This window comes from Ursus maritimus, unplaced genomic scaffold (genome assembly GCF_017311325.1).
Source record: "Ursus maritimus isolate PB19 unplaced genomic scaffold, ASM1731132v1 scaffold_3, whole genome shotgun sequence".
NCBI lineage: Eukaryota > Metazoa > Chordata > Mammalia > Carnivora > Ursidae > Ursus > Ursus maritimus.
This window is the reverse complement of record NW_024425563.1, coordinates 83,323,339-83,350,963: the sequence shown is the minus strand read 5'-3', so window position 1 is coordinate 83,350,963 and position 27,625 is coordinate 83,323,339. Positions and strand designations below refer to the sequence as shown.

General features: G+C 38.9%; 2 protein-coding genes across 6 annotated transcripts in view; one reads left to right on the top strand and one right to left on the bottom strand.

Moving 5' to 3' along the window:
• LRRC17 (leucine rich repeat containing 17) overlaps positions 1-15,564 on the bottom strand; it is a 33,363-nt gene extending 17,799 nt beyond the window's left edge. For 2 of the 3 annotated variants that reach the window (XM_008686163.2, XM_008686164.2), the window contains exons 1-2: positions 15,479-15,564; positions 12,692-13,062 (exon numbers count right to left, since the gene is read on the bottom strand). The gene's annotated coding sequence lies outside the window, so the exon portion shown is untranslated. Of the gene's footprint in view, positions 1-12,691; positions 15,385-15,478 lie in introns of those variants that run through there. The other variant, XM_040644335.1, reaches the window with a different exon arrangement.
• Positions 1-27,625, top strand: part of FBXL13 (F-box and leucine rich repeat protein 13) — a 179,270-nt gene that overhangs the window by 81,057 nt on the left and 70,588 nt on the right. For all 3 annotated transcript variants that reach the window (XM_040644333.1, XM_040644334.1, XM_008686289.2), the window contains exons 8-9: positions 2,839-2,939; positions 12,622-12,751. In XM_040644333.1, coding sequence (XP_040500267.1) covers positions 2,839-2,939; positions 12,622-12,751 — 231 coding nt within the window. The remainder of the gene's footprint in view (positions 1-2,838; positions 2,940-12,621; positions 12,752-27,625) is intronic.

Genomic DNA, 27,625 nt, shown 5'->3' with positions numbered 1-27,625 from the left:
AGTGGAGAGCATGGAGAGCATGGCAGAGCACTTGAGATTCCATCCTGGGTTGACATTTTTATATTCTTAATGGACCTTATAAAAGTGAAGATGATCAACCTAGAGAGGGAAAGAAGGTATGAGAAGAGAACTTAGGATTGGGGAGCTGCTGACTTTTAAAGGTAGGCAGAGGAGAAGAAGTAGCAAAGAATCTTAAGAAAGAACAGTCAGAGGAGGAACCTGAGTGGCTCAGTTGTTTAAGCGTCTGCCTTTGGCTCAGGTCATGATCCCAGGACCCAGGTCCTGTTCTGGGATGGGGCCCCACATCGGGCTCCCAGCTCAGCGAGGAGTCTGCTATTCCCTCTCCTCCCCGCTCATGCTCTCTCTCCTTATCTCTGTCTCTCTCTCTCTTAAATAAATAAAATCTTTAAAAAAATACATTAAGAGAAGTAGGGTAAAAACAGAAAAGCCTGATTTTGTCATGCATGCTCTTCATCAAGCAGCAACGCCAGCATGACATCCACACCTCCCAGCGTCGTCATTCTAGTTCTTTCTTTCAAACTTGTGTTTCAGTCTGTGGGTATTTTTAGTACCTACTACGTTATAAGATTTATTTATCTTTATATGTAAAGATAAATAGGGGATTTATATGCTATAAAATACAGGTGTTTGAGAGAATTTAAAATGAATCAAGTTTCAGTTCCTGCCCTCAGGGAGCTTCAGTTCTGCCCTTGAATAAAAGATCATAGTCTTTAATTTGCCTGTCTAAGAGGAAAGTCAAAACAAATGCCATCTGCACCGAATTTGTGAACATCAAAGTCTTTTCCAGTTCTGGAGTCTAATACTATAGAGGGCTGATAATTTTATCCAGCTACATTTTACTGTTGTTTTTCCCTTTGAAGCATAGACTGAGAGACAGGTTTACACTTAAGGAGTTGAGTACATTCATTCAAAAAGCTTTATTTCTAAGAAGGTTGCCTTATGAATATATTACATTCGGAAAGATTTGGGTGCATTGTGGACAAATAAACCATTTTGCAATGAATACACTCCAACACTGTTTGCATTTCTGTGCTCACGCATTTGGGGACTGACCCTTGAGCTCTTTTAAATTCATCTGAAGTTTCTTAGATGTCCAAGCTCCTCCAGACAGGAAAATGCAGTGAATAGTTTGCTTCCTTATCTTAAAGGAAAAATGAGCTTCCTCTATGGTGCATAAAACATACTTCATCTTCCTCTTCCTGGCCCCACATTTTCATCTTCTCTGTGGCTACCTCCCTGAGGGTGTATCAGCCCGCTTCCCATCCTCTCCTTGCCCCATCTCACCTGCATTTTGGCCATTCAGTAGGTGCATAATCGCTTTGAGATTTGATTGGCACCATGAACATTTTTGAAGATAGATTTTGTTTATATTAAACTACAATGCCGTTTATTATGATTCTTCATTCCTCCTGGGAAAATTGTACCATATATATATATATAAACATACATATATATATATATACACACACACACATATAAACATATATATACACACACACATATAAACATATGTGTGTGTGTATATATATATATATATGTATGTATATATATATAAACATCTATCCACGTATACCTAAATCCTGCATTTTAGTGGTGGCATATGTAGAAAAATTGGTGGCTGCTTGAATGCAGTGGCAAGAATACAGTGTACATTAAGTCCCTGCACTTGCACTCCTGTGGCATCGGCACACGGAGCCTTTCCTATAGCAGAACTACAGGAATATGTTATTGTATTATTCATGACTCCGGGAAACAGCTAGGAATAGAATGCTAAACACTGATGATCCTGCTGAAAATAAACCTTTGTGTTCCTTAGTGGCCATACTGAACATGCAGAATTCTTTCCCAAACCACATTCTCTAGGCAAGTGACAATTTACTTTTTCCTGCAACGGCCTATTCTTTCCAGGAGCGATGTGGCACAAATATTTAAAACTAGCTGACCTTGTCAGTGTTCCTGGGGATACTCATCCAGCATCATTAAATAAATAAAAACCTGCTGCTCCTGACTCATACTAGAGCATTTTATAAGTAGTTACCCATACGAGAAGCAGTGCCACTGCAATCAAAGCTTGCAATTCATCTGGTCTTGTAAATGTCAGTTTAGGGCTCGGGCTTGAAGTGACTATTTGTTTTCCTGTCTCTCTCATGTCACAGTCGCTCTGTTCTCTTGCACCTCAGTGTCAGCTCTGGGGGAGGGCTGCTTGAATCCTTGAGAGGCTCACCCACAACACCCTCAACACTGAACTTCATGTTCAAAATGTATGTACCTTTTTTTTGCTGCAGACCATCTCAAATAATTTGGTGAGACTTTGTTTAGCTGTTTTAATATATTCACTAATAGGACCACAGTAACTTAATTACACACACACACATTTCTATAAATATATATGTGTAAATATGGACTCACTTTTAATGAAGTCCAGTTGAGAGCATTTACTATTCCTGTCTTTCAGAATGATTTTAGCAAGTTTAAAAATAGATCAGGTTTTAATCACTTTCATGCCTTTGAAGAGTCAGGAGTGGTTGACACTTTGACACTTGAGCTCAAATTAGCTGCCAGTGTTGAACTTGCAAGGGTTCAAATTTTAACAAAGTGTCACTGTGATGGAATGGGACTTTATTTCCAAAGAAAGGGCAGGGGAGGGAGTAGCGAAGCTTCACACAAAACCATCACCTTCTGTTTAATTTGATTTACAACTAATAACCAAGAATATGAAGAGACCAAGGCTTGCATACACTTTCTGGGAGAGAGATAATGGGGAAATCACAAAGCCTGCTAGACTTTGACAAGACTCTCCCCTCTGTTTTTATGCAGGATGAATCAATGAGATACATCTCTGAGGGCTGTCCTGGAGTCCTGTATCTCAATCTGTCTAACACCACCATCACCAATAGGACTATGCGAATCCTGCCCAGGTAATGCTTGTGTTATCTGTATTACCCTGAAAATAGTCCTACCCCTCTAGGCTCTGGCCTACTCCAGCAGTCCCCGAAGGCAGTGCTCCTGTTGCCCCCGCCCCCCCCCCCAACCCCGTGGCACTGCGGTGGTGGTAACAGCACTGCTGCTTTCACGTCCGCAAGCTGGTGCCTATTCTCTCCAGCCCAGGTGGGTCCAGCTTAAGTAACCAGTTCTCTCTGCTTGGCTAGTGTTGTTGGGTCACTCTTGGAGCAAAGTGCCCTGTAGCTTGAGTTAGGCTCCGCCTGTCTCTTTCTGGTCCTCCTTCTTGGGCAATGGAGCCTGGCTCCTCAATTCTAGTCCCATTTCTGGACTTCTTGACAACAGAACACCAGTGTCTTCCCTCCTTGGACCCTGAGCACCGCAGGCCCACATTCTCCCTTGCCATGCTCTGGTCACCTGTTGGGACCTCCACCACCTCAGGAAACCTGGTACTGGTTGTTTTTTGATCTATGGACTGTAGACAACCCTGAATACAAATGTTGCTTTTCCTTAGCTAGTGCTTCTTTGGAGGAGAAGGGACAGAAGAATACGAGACATCACCAAACGTTGACAGAATATTCAGATTCTGCCTTCAGCTCACGTCATGATCCCAGGGTCCTGGGATGGAGCCTGCGTCCCTGGGGCTCCCTGCTCTGTGAGGAGTCTGCGTCTCCTTCTCCCTCTGCCCCTCCCTCCACTCATGCTCTCTCTCAAATAAGTAAAATATTTTTTTGAAAAAGTGCATCATGTTTATAGCTCAACATTGCAAATACCATAAAAGATTGAGGAAATATTCTTTCGGGACTTGGAAACTTACCAGATTCAGTAAGGAAGTCACTCATGTCACTGACGGATGAGTGAAGTCTGTACACACATCTTTGTTGTTTCACTTTTGTCTTACTCATGAATGTAAATGAAAATATTCATATTGAAACTATACCCATTCCTCAGTATTTTTGAATTTTGTTTTTATATTTTGGTGAAAACAAGAAATACATCAGAGTCACAGAATTTTATTTTTCCTTTGAACACAAAGAAGACAAAATTACTAGCTGCATTTATAAGTTTGGCAAAAGTCCATGAAAGCATTGTGTGAGAATCTATTGACTATATCGACTTTACAATAAAGAGTATTGTGTATTTTATTATTAATTATATGTGGTGTGCTATACATCTCTAAGATAGTAAATGTAAAATAGTAAGCTGTACAAATTTATAGTAAACATATATACACATATATGCTTATATGTTTTTAAAGTACCAGTTGTTAGATATTTACCAGTATGCCAATAATTAAAGATAAAATAATTTAGGAATTAATTTATATTTTTACAATTTTTAGTCTCCCTATCAGGAATATAGTCTAATTTTAATTTTTTTTTCAAATGTTTTTTAAATGTCTCAAAATTTTGTTTTATTCATATGGGTAATCTTTGTGGTATCTCTTCAATTGCCACTGTGAATGCTATCTTTTCTGATTTTAATTTCTCATTATATTTTCTAAATGGTCACTTTCGGACTTGGGTACAGTTCAAGCATCTTTTAAGGTTTTAATTTGTAAGATTTAGTTGATTTCTTTCTTTTGTAAGATTTAATATGAAATGACCTCTAAATAAGAATTTAGGCAAAGCTTCTAAGATTTGATAAGTATTGTTCTCATTTTCTAAACAAACTGTTGTATATTTGATTTTCTCTTTGACCCAATAATTATTTAGAAGAGAATTTTTGGTTCCAAGTAGTTGAAGTTTCTTTGATTAAGCTTCTGGTTTTAATTTCTAATTTTGTACACTGTGGTCAAGAAATGTGGACTGAATTATTTCTACCTTTTGGAATTTACTGAGATTTCTTGGTGGACTAGTATCTATAATTAATTCTAGTAAATCATCCATGAATGTTTAAAATAAGAGAGTTTCTTTTAGAGAACAAAATTGCTATGTGTATGTGTGTATATATGTATAAGTTCTTCATATTTCATAGTGTAATAGTGATATATTGGTTGCCTTTTATAATCAAGCTTCCTTAGTTTATTTTGAGATTTTTATTTTACATATAAAGATTAATAAGTAGTATGTTTCATTATAGATTATAGCATTTATTCACATAAAATTATATTGTTTATCCTGGTTGATGTTTCTTTGCCTTGAATTCCTTATCGGCTTTTAATATAGTCACCTTTGTTTCCTTTTGCTTATGGTTTATTGGAATAACTTTATGTATCCCTGTATTTTTATTTATTTTTTAAGTTTTTTAAAAGATTTTATTTATTTATTTAAAGAGAGAGCACATATGAGTTGGAGGGAGGGGCAGCTGAAGAGAGAGAATCTCAAGAAGACTCTGCTGAGCGGGATCCCACAACCCTGAGATCATGACCTGAGCTGAAATTAAGAGTCTGCCGCTTAACTGACTGAGCCACCTAGGTGCACCTGTATCCCCGCCTTTTTAATCTTTATGTTGATGTATTTTAGATTTGCCTTTTATATGAAGCACATAGCTAACTTCTGTTTTTAAATTTTTCATTCTGCCTTTTTAAGAGGATAGTTTAGGAGAGTAATATTTCCTTTCAAAATGGAGTATATGGTTTTATTTTTATCATCTTGCTTTATGTTTTTGATTTTTCTGTTACTGTACTATACTCTTGTTTTCACCTTTTGCTATATAAACTACGTTGTTGATTTTTACAGTCTTGAGGTATTTCAGAGGTATGTGCACATTCTGTTCTATATTCTAACCAGTGGCTATTTGTATGGGTTGTTTTTTTATTTAGATTTTATTTACTTATTGGAGAGAGAGAGAAGGAATGAGTGGGGGGAGGGGCAGAGGGAGAGGAGGCAGACTCCCTGCTGAGTGGGGGCTCGATCCCGGGACCCTGGGATCATGACCTGAGCCGAGGGCAGATGCTCAACCGACTGAGCCACCCAGGAGCCCCTGTATGATTTTTTTTTTAAAAAACATGCTTTTAATATGTATTTCTCCAATTATCAAAGTTGTGATGGAACAATGACTTGGGCTCCTCCCCCCATGTTAGACTAGAGATCTAATACACTTTTATTCTCCCTTGAACTTAATGTGTCTCTACTTCCACCCTTTGTGTGTAAACACATAAAAATTGTGATTTTTATTAATCATTTAACTTTCCATTTAATACTTTCATGTTTGTGATGATATTTATGATTATGTAGTCCTAACTCTAGTTTTGTCATTCATTGATGGTCCATTTGTTCCACTATTTCTTTATTCTTTAATTCTGATTTTAATTCATCCCATGATGACTGGAAATATAGTCTTAAAAACTCTTTGTCCAAAATAATGAATCGTGGAACACTACATCAAAAACTAAGGATGTACTGTATGGTGACTAACATAACATAATACAAAATTATTATTAAAAACAAAACAAAACAAAACAAAAAACTCTTTGTCCGAAAGATAAACGAGTGTTAGATTTTCAGCCACTGCTTTCTGAAAATAACTTTCTTTTGTCTTGGAGGGTGAACAACTCCTCTTGGCATATACTTCTTGAATCATGTCCCTTACTTTATTCTTAAAATCCTACAAATACTGCCCCATAATCTTTGATATTTCAGATTAAAGAGAAGCTTAAAGCCAGCTTGATTTTTGTGTTCCTTTGTTGGTAACCTATTTTTTCTGCCAATATGCTTGCAAGAATTTCCTTTTTACTGAGAAATTAAAAGCATTTTCCAAGCTTAATTGTATTCTTTCAATTAACTTTTCCTGGAACACAGTAAACTTTTGAACATTAAAACTTAGATCTTTTCTTAGCCAAGGAAGGTATTTCTCTTTTTTAATGCTTCTGTTCCATTTGTTCAGGTTTTATCTTAAGAATTCTCTGTTATTTACAGGTTGAATTTTTATTCCTGTCTTTCAAAGCTGTCATCGTCTCTCTTATAATTTTTATCTCTGTATATGTTTCCTCAGCATACTATGTTCTCTGTATCAATAGTTCTCAAAGTGTGTTCCAAGGATAGCTGTATTCCAGTAAATGTTTAATAACTAGTTTGGGTAGAGGCTAAGGGGATGTTCTGATTTCTGTGGTGTAAATACTACCACCATGATCAATTTTAAGCTACCAACATGATGTCATTGAATGTGGAGTTGGGAAGAAATGCTAATAGTTGGCTCTCATGGGCTGCTGTAAGCCAGCTCCAGTGACACCTGTGGAGGGCCCCGACCCTCTCAGAAGTTCTATAAGGTTCTCTAGTCCTTCAATGTAGAATATCACTCAGTATTTTTCTTTAGGCATTCCATATTGAGATATGTATGTGTATGGACATGTGTGCATGTATGAATGTTTGTGTGTGTATATATATATATATATAGAGAGAGAGAGAGAGAACATATATGCTTGTGTGTGTGTAGAAAGAGAGAGAATATATTACAAAATCCATTAAATTCATACGTGAAAATCTGAATTTACAAAGTAGATGATTTTGGATATCATATTTTTAGATAATCTTTTGTCCTAGGAAATTTAAAATAATACTAAAACCATGCATAGTTTTTAGGGACATTTATTGTACAAATGAAGCTGTACCTTTAATGGGCAACAGATAGAAAAACAGGACCCAAAATGAGAATTTTTTTTTAATTTTAACTCTAGTTCTGGCTATTGAGAGAACATCCAGGGTAAATGCACTTGATATTGATGATTTTTGTCATATGAAAAAAATGTACACTGACTTTCTTATCTATGATAAAAATATATTTCATAATGACTCTATTTTTGCTCTATTTTCCATTGTTTCAAATATGCTTGGGTATGCAAAAGTGTTCTTTAAACTATAAATATCCAGAGAAATATTGTTTGGACTGTTGTCATTCTCTCTCCGGGGCCTTTTGACTTTCTTTCCAAAGAAATCATTTGCCAGAAGAAAAATGTAATTAGTTTGCCCTTCTTGACAACACTGATTTGCCAGCTTCTTATTTGAATATTTTCCTCACTTCTTTGGGGACTTGCTCAGTTTCCTAAAGTTGAAAATGAGGGCTGCTCCTAGCTCATGCCCATTCTAGGACACGTTTGCTTCTAAATATTTCCTGAGTCAAACCCTTTGCACTCAGCCCACAACCTAGGTGGCAGTCTCAGCACTTCATCTGCTGTAGCATCTGATGGTTCGCCCTTGGTCTCTCTTCCCTTCAATCGGCTTTGCCTTATGCTGTCAGAAGTATCACCCTGGAACAATAGTCTTGTCATGTCTTTGACATGCTTAGGGTCTAGACTCTTCCCTTACCGTCCCTTAACATTATCTGATCAAACCTGTCTGCCCAGGTTTCCCCAGAGAGGCCCTTAACTCTGGTCACCAGATTGCTGCATGCTTCTCGTTCTCTATAGCTGCAATGCTTTTCTCCTCCTCTCTGCTAAGCCATAGCCTTTACACCTCAAGTCATACCATCTACCAGAATTCCGCAATGATTTCTCCTTTCCCTGAAACCTAACAGCAACATTCATTCACTTATTCACCACATATTGATCAATTACTATGTGTGAGACATTCTGGGCATATAGGAGTGAATTAAGCTATTATGATCTTTGCTCCTTAATGGAGCCTCAGATGCTATATTGGCATGGTGTTTAATTATTTTTCATATAGACCCTTCAATTGGCTCGGAAACTTCTTATTCATAGGTGCTGTCATGTTATAGAACCTTACCAGTAACCATCAGAACGGGGCAGACAGAGTAAGCTGTTGCCTTGACTGGACATCCTCAAGGTCTCCCCTATGAATAAGAGGTCAAAACACTGCATTTGGATTTCTGCAGGAATTCTAGTATGCAAAACTGCCTCTGTGAAACTAAAGAGCCCGACACTTAACTCAGAAGAAACTACTGCAAATCCTCTCTTTTACAGATTAGGTTTTGTCTTGGTGATTTTTCAGAGAAATTTTTGTTTAAATACATAATTCTACATTCCTTCCAATAGTAATTCCCTCAGGTATTGGTGATCTAACACAGACGGTTTCAATTCTATAATGGAAAGAATCCAAAAGAAAAGAGAAAAAGTGATCTCTGTAGTTTCTGTAAGAGCTGTGACTTCTTAAAGATTATAGTAGCAGTAGAAAAATAAATCACAAAGGGAACCCAGCCCCCCATTACAAACACTTAGTTATCAAATAATGAGGAAAAGATAAACACAGGCTGCAAACACTGCCTCAAAATGGAATTAGAAATACCAAGTTGTCTCTGACTTGAGAAAATGATGAACCAGATCTTACTCATGTAGGGGACTTATTTCTTTGCCAAAATTCAGAATAAAAATTGCAGTATTGCATAAAATTTGCCAAGTGATTTCACTGTCAACTGATTATTTTCCCATCCCCAACAGCTTTAAGTCTGCGGTCCTGTAAATCCCTAGAAAGGTCTACAGGGCCACTTAGGATTCCTCCTGTGCTGGGTTTTTCATACTGATGGTTCCCATGAGGTTCCGCTTTGAAGACAGTCATCTAGGGACTTTCAGTCTGGGACTCATTTCGTCCAGTGAACAACTTCTCGTGCCAAACCCGAGGTTCTTAACCTGGGCTCAGTGGCTCCCCCAAGGAGACCAGGGATGGAATTCAGAGGTTCCAAGAATTTTGAGGAGGGAAGAAGAATTTCTATTTTCACTAAGCTTTAACTGAAATGTAGGTAAAAAAAAAAATCACAGTAGTATTAGCAGTTCCTGGGACTCCTTGACTATATAAATCTCAAACATTTTCTTTTTTTTTTTTTTTTTAAAGATTTTATTTATTTATTCAACAGAGATAGAGACAGCCAGCGAGAGAGGGAACACAAGCAGGGGGAGTGGGAGAGGAAGAAGCAGGCTCATAGCGGAAGAGCCTGATGTGGGGCTCGATCCCACAACGCCGGGATCACGCCCTGAGCCGAAGGCAGACGCTTAACCGCTGTGCCACCCAGGCGCCCCTCAAACATTTTCTTATTATAGTTGTTACAAGTATATCAAAGTATCATTGACACTCATCACTTCAAAATCATGGGTAGTTATGAGCCCCGCCACTAGATCTTGTTATTTAATATGCTAATAAAGAAGCCACTCGTTTGGTTTTTAAAAAATTTTGATAATGATATCTTTCAATATAATTAGCTGCTTTTGTAATTTTAAGTATTTTATTTTACACATTAAAAACATTATGCTGGTAAAGGGTCCATAGATGCAGAGGTATCTGTTACACACAAAAAAGTTAAGAACTCCTCATTCAATTCCTACTTTGAGTATTTTTTAAAAAATATTTTATTTATTTATTTGAGAGAGAGAGAGCATAAGCAGGGGGAGGGAGAGGGTCAAGCAGACTACACACTGAGCACAGAGCCCAAGGTGGGGTTTGATCCCAGGACCCTGAGATCATGACCTGGGCCGAAATCAAGAGTCTGAGGCTTAACCAACTGAGCCACCCAGGTGCCCCTCTACTTTGAGTATTTGTTAACTGATCACAAGGATTTAAAAAAATCAAACAATAGGCTTGGGCTAGATTTGAATATATATATTTGAATATGCCTGATTTTTTAAGTGACAGCTACATTATTATAATTCAAGGCAGACTGATACAGAGGTTACAAATGGGTTAAGAACAGTCTGCAAATGACTGGGCAACACATGAGGGGAATAAAAAAGACATCAGAGGCTATCAGTCTCACCGGAGCTCAAACAGATTAAAAAGGGCATTAAACCTTGACCAAAATGAGGGTATAGATGTAACGTGAGGTCCCCCAAAGTCTTGGAATCAGTTGTATGAGCCACTTTTGTCAGATGAATATCCTTTCCATTACATGGAAAAAGATAGTACAAACTTCATAAGAACAATTAACATGCTATTATTTGAAGTAGTAGTAGCAAGAAAATATATTTTAAATCTTCTCCCTGCTGATTTTAATCATCAAAAGTCATCCTTAATGTAATACTGTTACATCTGTTTCTCGTGTAATTTGTCATACCTCTGAGAGGAAAGAGTGCATAGAATTACATCCATGTTACATATGAGAAAACTAACGTTCAGGAAAGCTGGACACAGTTGGTTAGGGTTAAAAAAAAGAGAGAGATAATATAATCTCCACTTAACAGATGCAGAAACAAATCTCTGAGAGGTTCGGGAAGTTTGCAGTTAAGTGTCAGGGCTGAAATTTGAATCCAATTTGGTCAGATTCCAAGACCTGGTGTATTTTCCATTGTGTTGTGCTGTCTGCCTTACTATTCCTTTCTCCAAATTAGAGAGCTAAAGGGTTGTTAGAAATGAAAACCTCCCACACACACCCCGAGAAAACTGTACTTTGCTCCGTTGAATCATAAGGGTACACTCGAGGGACAGGAAGATCAAGCGTTTCCAAAACTTTGGCATAGCCCTTGGTTAACTCAAGGGCCCCAGGAGAGGGGACGTGTCCTTGGGATGTTAGTGCTGCTTTCTGCTCCGTGGCCCTGCCCACAGCCACTGGGGAATCCAGATGGCGTCCCTCTTTGTTCTGTTGAATCTCAAGGACATTGCTAGAGGGGAATGTGTGTTCTGCATCAAATCAGTCACTATGGAATGGGAATCATTATATATCATATAGATGTGTTCTTCAAATTTTAGGAATAAATCTGATTAACTGTCAATGCTTGCATATCTTATTTCCCACTTACGTGAAAGTAAATTTTACTAGTCATTTGTGGGCTTTTGAGGGACAGAGAGGCATCATCTTCGCACTTTTCGCTCCTTTTGCTTTCCAATTTGCTGTGAAACTGTTGCAGATCACAAACCAAGAGCATGTTGTTAATTCCATTACAAGAGTGAGCAATAGTGGGAGTTCTTGCACTTTTAAAAAATGCCAGGCTTAGGAAGACTTGGAAAATTGCCCACAGAAAGTCCTCAAACTGTAAGCCCTTGCACAGTAGTACACGCTCATCTCAATTACACTCCTATTTTTCTGGAAGCAATCATTTTGGTCATGGTGGCAATGCCATATTTAATCTGTTTGAACTCCAGTGAGATTGATAGCCTCTGATGTCGTTTTTATTCCCTTCATGTGTTGCTCAACTCATCTGCAGACTGTTCTTTTTAACCCATTTTTAAGCTCTTTATATCCATTAGTCTTTCTTTAACTATAATAATGAAACACTTACAAAATCATGCATATTCAAATGTTTTTTTCAAACCATTTGCTTATCATGTCCATTTTAGGAGCATGTTATGTTTAACTTTGCCTCCTTTCTGCCCCAAATCCTCATTGTCATGCAACAGTTAATCGCCATTTAAATGTTTACAAAGGTTTTGTCCATCTAGACGTTTTGCACATTGTTTTGGTGCTCCAAAGAAAAAACCATATGCAACAATACTGCAAATTCTGTAACTCTGGTTTCAAACACAAACAGTCCAAACAATATGAATGCACAAACGTCCCCTCACCCTCAGAGTTCTCCCCCAATCAGCCTTCTTAAAAATCTAAGCAAATCCATATTTTCATTTAAAATGTAATGATGCATTATCTGATCTACTACTCCAAGCTCCTTCCCATAGCAGGAAGAGCATTCATAATTACGTTTAACTGCTGAAGATCTGCAAAAAGAAAAGAGTAATTGACAGTTTTACTTCTCTTTGTCATAGTGGCTTAAGAAAGATGTGGAAAACGACTCAAACATAATCCCTTCCTTCCTCTCTCCTCTCGCCCCTGTCTTTTCAGGTACTTCCAGAACTTACAGAATCTTAGTTTGGCTTATTGCAGAAAGTTCACAGACAAAGGTTTACGGTACCTGAATTTAGGGAATGGATGCCACAAGCTCATCTATTTGGACCTTTCCGGCTGCACCCAGGTTTGTCTTTCAGTCTTCTCTTTCCTGCAGCAGGCGAGGAAGTCCTCTGGGGGACGGGCTACATCCAGCCCTCATGTTATACTAACGCTGTGCACGGACTGCAGCACACTTTTCAGAGGTTTTGAATTACACAGCCACAGCTGCTTTAATTTTCCCCAGGATCGCTACTATAGGCTCTTGGCTTCCTTCCACTGGAGTGTCACATCCACACACAGGCCGAGCTCATTGGATGATGAAACACACCACTTCTGTGTAGATACTTTGAGCACAATTATAATACCAGAGTCCAAATATTGAAAACTTCAGAATTGCTACCAAGATACAAACACAGGAAAAACGTTTTGGGGGGAGAATTTGCAAAGCCCTTCCTGAAAAGTCAATGAATTTCCTTAGGGGCTTTCAAAAAATAAATAGCTTTGGGTAAAATGCCACAAGTGCTAAATGTAACAAAGGAAATACAACAAAGATTGTAATTTTTAAAATTGCATTGTATCCTGGGGCTAAATAACATGAAGGTTTGAGATCTACATGGGGAAATAGTTAACTCTGAGGGAACAAGATGAAGGAAAATTGGGTAGAAAACAGGGTGGAGTTGTGGAGGGTAGGCCATAGCACTTTGGACTGCCTCATTGGTAGTTTCTCTGCTCTATTTTGGTAGATTTAAGTCATGATTCTTTCAACTTCTTTTCTTCCACCTCTGTGTATTTTGTTAATATTAGTATCATAGTATGATCATCCTTCTATGAAAATAATATAATAGCACAGATGAGAACTGGGTAAAACATTGATAGTTACCAATTGTTGAGTTGTTACTACATGCCAGGCACCATGTTGAGTGCTTCACACAGATCAGATTCATTCGTCATACAAATGCTGTGTAGTGTGTACTGATTATGCCCATTTAGAAATGAAGGGACCAAGGCTCCCAGTACCAAGTGAAAGCACGTGGTACTGGTGCCCTTATAAGCAACTGTTGGTACATTCATGGGGAGGTAGAGTCCCCTGGAGGGAATACAGGCATAGTATGGGTTTCTCCTCCAAGTTCTTAAATGGATAGAACTTAGCTACTCACCGTTACTGGCATACCATGGTCCCCTGGTACACCAGGCAGTAGGGAGGATGTAGGGGAAAGGTGGGGAGGGCTCTAAGCTAGGCTTGAAACATCTAGAAGTTACATATATTTCTGATCTACTGATGTGTAGCTTGCTAAACATCAACATCTACCATCACTCTAGGACTGAGAGGGGCTTAACATTTTCTCCAGCTTGACTGAACTCTAGCCCTTGACCTCCCTTTCCTTAGAGCATTTATTTTAGAAAACTTGCAACTGTACATTCTTTCTTTGCTCTCTTTGAGATAGATAGAAACCTCATTTAAAGCTTCTTGCCAGTTTTACAACCCAGGAATGTCTTCCTCAAGGGCCTGGGAGCCATTCTTTGATATATAATCATTAAGGGAAATAGCACTGGTATCTCTCAGACCCTGTGGAAGGGTAGGTGCTTACCTCTGCTATGGATGTCAGTTAGCAAACACAAATAGCCTAGTTACAGAGAAAAATATTTGCAAGTTCAGGAATAACTCAATGTGCTTGACACATCCCTCTAAAGAGACATCCTCTAGGATTTTTCCACCAGCTCACCCAGCTCCCCCAGAGTGTAACTTACCTCCTTGTTCTTCTCAGTTTCCACAAGGTAATGATTGTAGCAACAACATACACTTCATACACAGACACACAAACACACATACACATGTCCTAAGGATACATATTCTCAGACACAGTAAAGTCAAAATGAGAGGCTTCAAATCAATGTGCCTCTGGCCAGAAATGCTCGTAAAACAGACAGATATAGTGCATCTATTTTTAAATTTTGAGCCAACATTTAAAATTTTGGAGTCTTCATAAAGGAATCTAGACTTCCACGTTTCTCTTAAAAAACTGGAAAAACTAGTGAAATTGGGCCTGCATTTGGCCTCACCCCTTTGAAATGGATCACGCTGGCCTCTCTTCCACTCAGTAAGGTCCACACATGTCCATACACCTCACCATTCAACAGCATCGCCTGCCTGTCCTCAGTGGGTATTTAAGTTTGGTCTGAATGTATAAAGAATAGATTTCTTTTCCTGATTGTCCCTTAATTTTTAAGTCTCAAACCACAGTGAAGCTATTATTTCACATCACTATGCAAAAGAAAAAATTTCTTTTGTTCATCCGTCTTCCACTACCATTTGTTTATTTGATAATTCAACAGAGATTTAACTCTAGGTGTCAGACACTGTTTCAGTCACTGGAAATTGTGCCACTTGAAACTGAGCCCCGTTAGGCCCACTGGGAGTAAGAAATGGGCTCGTTAGGAACCACAGATATCTTAAAAATGGCTGCTGCTCTAAGTGCAGAAGGAATTGGTAAAACTTGGATGTTGCTGCTTCGGAGGGATTTGTTAAATTCTATGAGAAGTCTCCATTTACCTCCCCAGCTCTGGGTGTGAGGACAGTTTCACTCTTCCAGGCCTACTTGTATTGCTATGACAGTACAAAAATCGTTTCAAAGAAGGAAAATCGATGATCCGATGATTCACAGATTTCTCAGGTTCTCCGCTTGGAAACTAAAATCTATTTTCTTTTTATAAGTTTGGAATTTTGCACTATGAAGTCATGTGTTAATGTATCTGCCCAAGAAGAAAGGTCCTAATAAAACAAAGAGACTTGAGGATTGAGGTTCACCCCTACCTGCCTTTCGCTGGTGTTAACGGAGCGCCGGCTGCATACCCTGCACGGTGATGAATAAAACAGCATCCTGTCTTCTAGGAGCTCTGGATTAACATAAACGAAGTATGTCAAGGGCTAAAATTTAATGCAGTCATGGCTGCCCAAAAAAGGAAAGATGTATTTATACGATATTGTGGAAGTAGTCTAGCGATACTTGTTAGAAAAAAAATAAATAAATGCATGGCGGAGAACTGCAAAGAAAAGTGAAAATCGATTACACATGTTTTAGAAATATTCTGGATTCTTTTAGGATTGGATAAAAAGTGTAGGTGCATTAAGTAATGGGACTGATTTCCTAACGAATACCAGCATTTGCACACGTACTTGCCTGTCATCACGTTTAATGTGGTTGAGGTGATGCCTCTGGTCAGTTTCTTCACAAAAAAGCCTCTGCTGGATCGGCCCCGACTGAGGACAGAGCCACTGTAGTGACCTCTTCCACTATCCATTGCAAAACTCTAACCATATACTTATCACTTTGAGCTTTCTTTTTTCACTTTTTAAAACCTCTGCTTTTTTTTTTTCCTTTTTACATGTTAAACACAAAAATACAAGAAATTAGAAGCAAAAAATTTAAATTATCTGAAAACTCACCACCCAGAAATAACAAACACTATTAACGTTTCAGGGTAAGGCTCCCCTGGTCTTTTCTCTATGTACAGTGATACTTCTTTAAAACTAAAGTGGATTATACAGTACACATATCTTTCATTTAATAGTTCATAAAGTTAACATCTCTCTATTTTATTAAATATTTTCCTAGAACTTACTTTAAATAGCTATATAGTATTCCGTGGTATCAAAATACCAACGTGTATTTAATCATTCATTATTGGCCTACCATTTTCTGCTGTCTAACTTGTGAGGAAAATTCTCATAGTCAGATATTTCCATATGTCGATGCAATATTTTGGTATGAGTTTTTAGAAGTGAAATGGTCAGAGGATATAATTATTTTTAAGGCCATCCATGCACAACAAAGGTAGCCAATATAAGCTTATCATAAATGTAAAATAATGTCTGATATCTTCAAAAGAATATTATGTAAAAAAAACTTAAGCTAATTTGACATTGAATATGATATTTTGTGTTTTTAATTTATATTTATCTGATCACTTGTAAGGTTAAACCATACCCAGACACTTAGTAAATATTTGTTGATTAACAGCATTCTTATCGCAATAGGCTGTCATTGGTGAAATATTTTTTAAATTAATTAAAAACTTTCTTTCAGAGCCAGAGTGCAACATTTTCTTTATACTGTTTTCAGAAGAAGGAAAAAAACCAATCTACATTCATTTAACAAAAAATTCTGGTTAAATCAGTTGAACAAATTTAATATATCTGCTTCTATATTTACTGTTTACTTGAAGTTATAAAATCTAAGCTTATGCCATAAAAGAATTTTTCTAAAAACTATATTTAAACACAGTTTGGGAAGACTTTTTGGAGACAAAATAGCTTTATTACCAAAAGAAAGTACCCTTTCCTGTGGTCCTTTGTTATCTAGGGTCAGGGAGACATCTGGGGACAGCGAATGGGTCCATCTTGTTCTCTGCTCTGAAAAATGGTGTGTGCTCTAACCTCATGGCAGACATTTATCAGATGCTTACTGAATATCTGGATTCATGTTTAGTTAAATAGTGAAAGTAATGAACTGTTTTATGAGATGCTGGTAGTTTTTCCTTTACACCTCATACTTTGCTTCAGAACCACTTCTCCCCTTTCTCTGTGGCTCTGCAGAGCTGTCACTCATGGCACCTTGAGAGCAGCACATGATAGCATTTGGGAGCCTGGGTCCTGGGGCATTTGCGTTATGATCCTGAGTTTGCCCTTTACTAGTTATGAGACTGGGGCAGGTTCCCCAAGCTTTCTGTATACCTCTGTTCCATATCTATGAAATGGGGAAAATACTAGTACCTACCTCATAAGTGTGTTGTGTAAATGAAATGATTTCATACATGTAATGTGCTTAGAACAGTGGCTTCATATAGGAAATGCTTAGGAACCATTAGGATTTTCCTATGGCCATTGAGTCATTTGATCCAGGCCTAGACAATCCTAAATTCCGTCTGCAGTGGCTATGATTTTTCCAGGAGAGGAGGACCCTACCAGAATCATTCAGAATCCTTCTAGATAGTCAACACTGGGAAAAATAAATTCTGTTTTTCCTGAGGTTGCAGGGCGTAAGTCTAGGCTCATTTGTGGTTCTCTTAACATTCATGCACATGTCCTTCTGTGTATTCAGCAGACACTTGTATTGGGTATACAACACTAGAGTTGAATGTGGGCCGTGAAGTATGTGTAAGTTTGGTTTTTGTCAATACTGTTAGTTTCCTGAATTGGCTGTGTCAATCCTAATGATATTTTTATGATTTAGAAAACTCATATAGAGGGACACCTGGGTGGCTCAGATGCCAAAGTGCCTACCTTTGGCTCAGGTCATGATCCCAGGGTCTTGCGATCAAGTTCTGCATTGGGCTTCTTGCTCAGTGAGGAGCGTTCTTCTCTCTCGGCCTGCCTGCCAGTCTCCTGCTTCTGTGCATGCACGCTCTTTCTCTCTGACAAATAAATAAATAAAATCTAAAAAAAAAAAAAAAAGAAAAACAAGAAAACTCACATAGCTATGATTTCTCTGGGAAAGCTAATGCCGTAGCTCTCCATACTTACTCCCAATATTTACCTACATAATTTATTTGCATAGCAGCCCTATTATTAAGGTGCACTACTGTAGAGGCAGGAGATCAACATTCAAGCCTAGAATGGGTTTCTATCCTGCTAAGTACTCTTCCCTTCTCAGAAATTAGCAATACGTCTTTAAATCATCTCATATTCACTTCCATATTAAGTAGGTTTCATTAAGCTTCCCTCTTTTCAAATATTGTTTATCAAGCATTCAGAACCTTTGTTGGTGACCACTTTCACTAAAAGAAATTAAGAAGAGGGAATTAAAAATAACTTTTCTCTGCCGTTTTGTAAAGCAGGGGAGAAAAAGTACTCAGGGAAAGAAACATAACCAGGAATTTTTATTTTATTTCATATTAGATTTACTTTATTTTATTTTACCTATTTTGGAACTCAGGCACCAAGAACAGATTTAATCCTAGTCCTCAGTTCACGGCACACTTTCATTATCAGTCCATGCAAGGCCACTCTCTTGTTTTATTGATTCGCTTTTATCCACATCTCCCACTCCTGTTCCCCTCCCCCTACATAAACAAACCTTCGAATTTGTTTTATGTGGTTTCTTATAAGGATATATTCTTATATACATACAAGTTTCCTCCACTATCCAAAAGTAGGGCGTTCCTATGAAAACTTTCTTGAGCAGAAATGGCATAAAGCAAAGAAGCAGTTACCACTAATTTATACGGGAACATTTTTGAGTGCTCCCTGACCCCAAAAATAATCTCTTAGGCTTTCTGATATCTTAAGATGTATCTTGCTAATGGATGCACAAAATAAATAGAGATACAGCACAGATGTTCTTAGACACAGCTGAAACCTTACGGCGGCGTGATACTGAGATGCTGTGTGGTTCCCNCCGGGCGGGCGCCCCCCCCCCCCCCCCCCCCCCCGCTGGGCTGCCTGCTGTCTCTGGAATGGCTCACTGCAAAATCCTCTTTGCATTTCTTTTGGTTGGTAAAAACAGGTACTAATATAGGTCTTTTCTAAAAGTGAAGTAGACAAACGTGAACTTTCGAAAAGAAGGGGATACCTATGTATTCTTGCATTCTTATATTGTGGTTCTGTCTGTATGTATTTTAATTCTCCTGAATGATACTGTGCTATACATCTTGCTCTTTTTGTTCTGACAATATTTCTAAAGTTGACTCCCTTAGTCACCTCTTCTTCTCTCTAAACCCTTAATCATAGAAGGCCCCAGGGTTCAGTTCTTGGTCCATTTTTCTTCTCAGCCTACACCTACTCCCTTGGTGATCTCACCTAGATCATGGCTTTAAATATCACCTACAAAAATGAGCAAATACACACACACACACACACACACACACACACACACACACATAAAGATGCTTACTCACACATATATACACACACATATGTATGTTGTATGTATAGAGGAGGGTGTTTATACATGTATAACGATATACATGTGTATATGCTTATATGAGTATATATATGTATATAAGACTATATATACAGAAGTAATATATGTTTACAGAAGTAAAATGAATATATATGATATATATAGAGACACATATATATGATAAATATCTCCAAACCAATCCTCAAATTTTAGACTCATATCTTAAAAAAATCCGTGCTCTAAAAAATAACTCCTTGCTCCATCTTCAGCCTTCCCCATGTCACTTAAGGACAGTTTCATGTTTACAGTTGCTGAGGCCAAAAATCTTGGCGTCATCTGTTACATTGAATTGTAACCCCCCCCCCCAATTCACATATTCAAGTCCCAATCCCTAGAACCTCCTTACTTGGAAATGGGGTTGTTCCAGATGTAATTAGCTAAGATGAAATCATTAGGATGGGCCCTAATCCAAGATGAATGATGTCCTTAATAAGAAGGGGACATTTGGACACAGATATATGCATACAGAAGAGTGCCATATGAACATGAGAATAGCCATTTACAAGCCAAGAAGAGAGGCCTGGACCATTTCCTTCCCTCACATTGAAGGAGGGAAGGAACCAACCGTGCTGACACCTTGATCTTGGAATTTTAGCCTCCAGAACTGTAGGACAACAAATTTCTGTTGTTTAAGCTACCGAGTTTGTGGTACTATGTTACAGCAGACCTGGCAAACTAGTATGTTATCTCGGATGTTCTCTTTCTCTTACACATGCCACATGCGCTCTGTCAGGAAGGCCAGATGGCTGTGACTCCAGAACTCCCTAGGATCTGACCATTGTCACTACCTCCGCAGCTTCCAGCCCAGCCCGGGTCACCATCATCTCTTGCCTGCGTTATTGTGCTGGCCTCCTAACGGGTCTCTCTGCTTTCACTTCTGCCTCCTACAAGTCTACTCTCAACTCAGCATGTAGGGTGATCCTTTTAAAACCCAAGTCAATGTCCTTCCTCTCCTCAAATACCTGGTGAGGCATCTCATTCACTCAATAAAGGAAAACCTCAGAAGGACCCTCGAGACCCTATGCAATCTGTCCTCTCCTGCTACTCTCCCACTTACCAAAACTCTGCTCCAGTCACACTGGCTTCCTTGCTGCTCTCTTAGCACACGAGCTCTTGCATCGGGAGGTTTGGCACTGGCCATTTTCCTTGCCTGGAATCCTTCTTCTGTGGCTATCTGTGTGGTTAACTGCCTTACCTTCTTTATGTCTTTCCTCACACGTCCCCACGATGAATGAGTAAATGGATAGAAAAGTATCAGCTAAAATGCTCCAAAGATATCTACATTAGTTCCCTGTTAATTTAGCAGTCTCCAAAAGCTCTTGTTTCTTTCAAAATCTAAAAACAGAAAATCTGGGTAGGATGAAGAATTTTAATGGAGAGGACAAAGCTTTCCTAGCTGTCCATGAGACAGTCCCAGTGCAGAGGGCAGTGATTCCTGGTTAGGCTTTCCCTTTATCCTCTGCTCTGTTTGTGTGTAACTCCAAGGATTCTCCTGTTGATATTATCATTGGGTGGCCACTTATCCTAAGATTAATGTATCCCCAACTGTGTGTGGCAGTGGGTCATGGCACTGTGTAGGAAGCCAAGCATGGAATGACCACAGCAATGCTGGGAAGGAAGGCTAGGGCTATAGCCAATCTCAGGCTGAAACGCAAATGCCTAGAAAACCAACAACTCTGAACATGGAGTGAAAGAAGGAACCAGATGAAGGCCAAGGTTCCAATGTACATGTTAAGATTGAAGAGAGTTAAACCAGAGAGTTAAAGAGCTTGCAATAGGAGCCTCGACCTCTGTGCCTCCCCTGCTCTTCACTTCCAGCCTCAGTTGTTTTACTAGGCTCACCTTTTGCCCTCTGCTTAGACACCCTCACACTGACCCTTTCTCCCATTCACCAGGTGAACTTTTACATATCCTTTGAGGCTTTGTTCAACCACAACCTTTTCTAGGAAGTCCTCACTGGCCCCTCGTTTCCCCCAACCCAAACTAGGTTATGATCCTTCCTGTGTATTCTTCTATCATTGTATTTCTGCTAAGCATTCTCTATGTATTCAGTAGTCTGCTTATTTGTCTGCTGTTCTCCCCACTGCGGGCTCCTTGATGGTCAGGGTAGTGCCTTATTTATCTGTGTATCTGTATCCTTACCACATAATATAGTACCTTGCATGTAGTAGGATTGTGATCAATGTTTGATGAATGAATAAATGAATGAATGAATGAATGAACGAAAGAAACAACAGGTAATCTCAGGGAATGGCCAGCAGGTGCTTCAGGTGGAAGCTCAGGAAGTCTGTTAGGTAGCTAAGAAGTTGGCAACTTGCCAGAGCAAAGTCTCAGAGTCTTTTCTTGTTAAGGGTGGAGTCTGACATTTCTTCAGATTTAGGGGAAGGAAAGAGCCTAGGAAACTATGAAATACTGGAGTGAAAGTATTCATCAATTATTTTTCAGTCACTAGACCCAAGTCAACAAAAATGAAAAGGGATAGTATCCCAGAAATGTTCAAATGACTCAATGCAATAATAATTGGTTTATCAGTAGTTCTTGTACTGTTAAGTCTCTCTCTGGGACCCACACATCTTAAAGGTACGTTGTGCAAACTGCAAACGGGAAGATTCCAAGGTCATTTCTCTCTAGGCTACATATTCCAACCTCCCCTTCCAGAGAGGCAAAGATCATGGAAGGTCTTACTTGTTCACCTCTGGGGATTGTGGTGGAGGTGGGCGAAAGCCACAGAGCCATGCCCAGGAATGAATGTACTAGCCAAATAGAAAGGAGATTGCATAAGCAAAGCAAGAGTAGAAAGCAGTTTCTCTCCTCTCTCTCTCATATAGCAGAAGGCAATGGGATGGTGAAAGGAGCCCCAGCCTGGAGTGGGGAGACCTGGAATCTAGTCCTTGCTATGCCACTAACCACTTGCACAACTCTGGACAGTTACTTGGTTTTTCTGCCTCAGTTCCCTCATCTATAGAATGGCTAGTTAGGGCCACATGATCTTGGAGTTCCTTTTCAGCTTTAGAATTCTGTGCTTTTCTGCGGAAGTCTGGTCCTTGGCACAGAAACTGGGAGTGGAGGTACAGGTTTGCTAGGTTATCAATAAGGGGTAATTTGAACAATAAGAGTTGTGCGACCAGCTAAACCAGTTGCAAATAAGCAGATTATGTACCAAAATGAATTGGCGACAGTTAAATTCTAAATTATAATTCATTTATATTTGATTCCATTTTCCTTTATCCTGTATTTTAATATACAGTAATAATAATTGCTATCATTTGTTGGGTACTGACTAGGTGCTAGGTGTTGAGGTGAGTGTTTTACATTTATTATCTCATTTAATCTTTATAAATAACTATATGAGGTGGGTGTCATTACTCCCATTTGAGAGATGTGGAAACTGCAAAATTCTGTGCTGTAAACATTTAACAACTGGCAGGGAGCAGGGAAAGCCCTGATTTTCAATGGTTGCTGATTTCCATGGTATAAATACTCTCACCAATAACTATATTTCAATTTACCAATGCGAAGTCACTGAAGAGAGAGTTGGGAAGAGAGGTGCAGTGATATACCATTATGTAATATTTTCACAGTACAGATACAAAAAACATAAATGTCCCCAAGAGCATAGGTAATAATAATATGTAATAAAATAATTAGGGAAGTGACGAGTTCGAGTATTCACCGCCTTTGTTAATATAACTTATTTAATTTTAAATTTATATTATTTAATTTTTAATCTGGCTGTGGGGTTTTTTTTTTTTTGAAGATTTATTTATTTATTTGAGAGAGAGAGCACAAGCAGGGGGAGTGGCAGAGGGAGAGAAGCAGACTCCCCGCTAAGCTAGGGGCTCCATCTCACAACCCTGAGATCATGAGCCAAAAGCAAGAGTCGGATGGCTTAACCAATTTGAGCCACCCGGGTGCCTCTAATCTAATCTAATCTAATCTAATCTAATCTAACAATTGGCTTGCAGAGTTCCTAAAAATTTAATAATTTGCGCATGCAAGCTGGTATAAACTGGCCTCACACACCACTGAAAATGACTGTAAGACAGAGTAAGCAACTTGCCCAAGGTCACACAAAAAATGTCTTGGCCAAGATTAGAACTTTGATGTAACTAATTCTGAAGAACAGGATCTATACCACTAGACTATCATTTGTAAAACTGTAAAGTGCTATATACTGCGTATGATTTTAAAAAATTGCATTTTCTATTTAAAAAAATTATATGGTCATAAGTGTCATTAATAAGAAGGAGTTTTAGTGGAAAAGCAGTCACGAATCCGAAAAGTCACAGTACAATTTCTGCTTTTCTGGGTCAGTTCTTGTGCCTCAGTTTCCCTGTCAAAGGAATGCTTTCTGTCTTTTCTGAATCATACTTCCAACTGCATTGGGGAAAAAAATAAAATTCATGAAAATTGTTTTACATTTCTTGTAGATAGGACTCATAAATTTAAATGGGTATTATAATATTAGTTTGAGGATAACTCTATGATAGCCATATTGAAAATAAAAATAAAGAACTATAACAAACACCCACTATGAGCATCCATAGCTTAATGCAATCTCTTTGTAGGCAAACTGTATATGGATGTTTATTACATTAAGCAGTAAAAAATGAAACATCTGGCAACAATTTTTAGATTTTGAAGAATCAGATGGCAAAATGAGTCTCAGGGGACTAAGATCCTGTTTCACACTCCTGAAAAAAGGTTTGAAAAAAATTTCAGTGCTCTCTGAAAAACCGTATTTCAGTTTCTTCTCTGTTCCCTATTTAGGATGTGACTTACATACAGAATTTCATAAACTCATCACAAAACTCTACTTAGGTCTTTGGACCTGGGTGAAGCCCGTGGTTAGAACTCTAGCTATAAAGCCACCATCTAGCTCAATAAATCTAGACAAACCGAGTAGCTTCATGGTTCATTGTATTGTAATAAGAAAGTATTAAAGCTGTGATTCTCAGTCAAAAAGGAGCTAAACTTCCATTGTAGTACAGGAGAAGCTATGAGTGATTTGACCATGGGTGAGGAAAAGAACAAGATCGTGTACTCTAAGCAGGAACGAGAAAGTTTAAGAAGGGCCACGCCTGCTCCTGCAGATCACAGCTCTGAGTCATGGTGCAGGGAGTGCACGGAGTTGGCACGCATGCTTGCCTTCCTGGCATCTGTCGGGTTCACTAATCTTGTTATTCTAATTCCTCACTCACATTCCTTTTTATGATTGGCTATCCAATGTTTTTAGGTAAATACAGCAATCTTTAACAAATGACCATATTGACAACCCCCTCCCTCTGCCTTCGGAACTATTAATTCTGATTTACATTCTACAAACAATTTATTCAACAACTACTTGGTCTACTAAAAAACAGTTGTTATATCATACTCTGCCCCAAGCACCTGTGTTGTACTGTAAAGAACATGATGGATACGATGCTGTCTGTGCTCCTTGGCAGGTATATTAGACATATGCTCAAGTAATTATACAAGGCAGAAGATGCAAAACTCAAACCGAGGGCTGTGGTGTTTGGTGCTCTGGGATCTAAGAGGAAGAAACAGTTCTACCTGAAGTGATCAGGGAGGGTACCTAGGAAAGTGCGTTAGCAAACACAGAGGAGAGGGTGGCCATGAAGAATATATAGACTGGAAAGTATGGGATCATAAAAGGGATAATAACTAGGCCTCTGTTCCTATCACCACAGAGGACACAATATTTGAAAGCCTGTCAAGCCCTTTTAGTGCAGACCCTGGGAAGTGTTGCTATTTTAAAAGTTTGTGGCACATTTGAATGCAATAAAACAAAATGTTTCATGTTTTGGGAAAAGTCTTTGTCTTTCCCTCCAACAGTTCATTCTACTTGTGAAGCCAGGCTTCTCTGAGGTCACCAGGAGGTCATGAAGGATATATGGATATGACTAAAGTCATTACATTATCCATTAGTCATCGGTAACAATGTTGCTGGAATGAGAGAAACAGCTGGAAATGGTACAGGAACACAACTTGGGCAATGTCTACTTAAGATAGAGATCTCTAGCTGTCATAGAGGGTCTGGCCCTACATATATCTCTCTTCTGTGTTGCTGAGCTAACTGGTTCAGAGACAATATTGTGAAGAAGAAGTGGAAAGTGGAAGCTTGGTAATATGTTATTCTCTCTGGGATAAGTTCCTGCCCTCTTTCTGGCCACCTTGGAGCGGCAAAGAGGGATTTGAGCTAGTGCTTGGTGCTCAACACTTTGGTTTTCATTTTGTATGGCTCACTGACAACTCATTTTCTTCACAGACAGCTCTGTCCTGTCCTGCTCATGGGTTCAGACCCACCCAGAGGCAGCTGGAGAGAATTTTCTGTGATCACCAAAACTTCTCTGCCCCCATCAGCAGCAAGTAGCTGTCTGCTGGGACTTGAGATTGGAACAGCATTGGTGCGGCCAACTTCCCCAACATCTTAACCAATGGGAGTTCTACCAGCAAAGAGCAGAGGGGCAGGGCTCCAGTTGGTGTCCAGGCTAAAGCCACTTAACAACTAAATAAAGACATATTAGATCCCAAGTTTTGTAAAAATACTAAACAGAAGATGCAAAGGTATCAGTTGTGGCGAGGCCTGCTTTTTAACACGGTAAAGTATTCTGCTTTTTCCCTAGGAGAGGAATTTTTAATTTCAGGCTTATATTACCATTATTTCAGTGGAGAGAAAGGACAACTAATAGTTGGTTGGCCTAAAAGATCCTGGCATGAATATTTGAGTCATAAAATATTAGCCAAGCATCTTTTGGATATTCTAAAATAAACCATGTAGAGAACTAAGCATTTCATGCCAAGGCAAAACTAAAAAGCTCTTCTTAGAGGTTTCCCCACCCCTTTTCTGGATACAGTCTTATTGGTTGATAGCACCAAGTGTTTGGCTGCATTGCAAATAATCACTCAGCTGTGGCTGATTACTGCTATAATTTTTTCCCTTGTTCAGAAAATCTTGTCAAAAATATGTTTCCAAGACAGCAAGAGAGAAAAAAGTTTCTCTTCTTCTTCTTCTTCTTCTTCTTCTTCTTCTGCTTCTGCTTCTGCTTCTTCTCCTTCTTCTTCTCCTTCTCCTTCTCCTTCTCCTTCTCCTTCTCCTTCTCCTTCTCCTCCTTCTCCTTCTCCTTCTTCTCCTTCTTCTTCTTCTTTTTTTACAGGGGAAGCCATTATTTGAAATACTAGTAATAGGGTAATGGCACAGGGTCTGAGATAAAGGGGAAGAATTTAGAAGTATTGTAAAAAAACAACTATTCCCATCTCTGGAATTGTGTGTCATATGGCGACAGGGGGCCTCTAGCATTGGCTCTGCCATAGATGGTGTGACTCAGGACCATTTGTTCATTCATTCAGCTCTCTGTCTGGCACTGCCAGCACTGGGGACAAATCACACTACTTCTCTGAATACCATTTCTTTATGTTTGCAATGTGAGGGATGCACTAGAATGATCTTTCAAGGACCTCTACCTCTAGTTCTTGAATCTTTACTTCTCTGTGGGAGGACCGTGCACCCAGAAGAATAGTAATAGGAAAACTAGTATCCAGTATTACACGCCAGACGTTGTGCTAACTAACCACTTTTACATACATTTTACCCTGTTTTGTTTTCTTAAGTAGTTCTTAAAAAAAAAGGGTATTATTACAGATGAGAAAACTAAGGGTCAGAGAGGTTGAGTTGCCTTTTGTTACAAGCGAGAAAGAAGCAGAGGCAGACTCAAACCCAGCTCTGCTGATGCCAAGCCCAGTGTTCTTCCCTTCTCTGATCTCCAGATTTTTAGTGTTCATTCATCTCTCCTGGACTTTTCTCCGGGAATACTTGTGGAAAATTTAGAAGAATCCATGACAGGACAATACAAAATACATCATTCTTGCCTTATGGGTCTTCCATTAGCTTTCCCTCCCTCCTTACCTACTAAACTTTTCCTATTCATCCCAAGGGTGATCTTGCCACTTTATCCAAGTCCACTGCTCCCGCTGCTTGGCTTTCGCCTGTGCTTTAC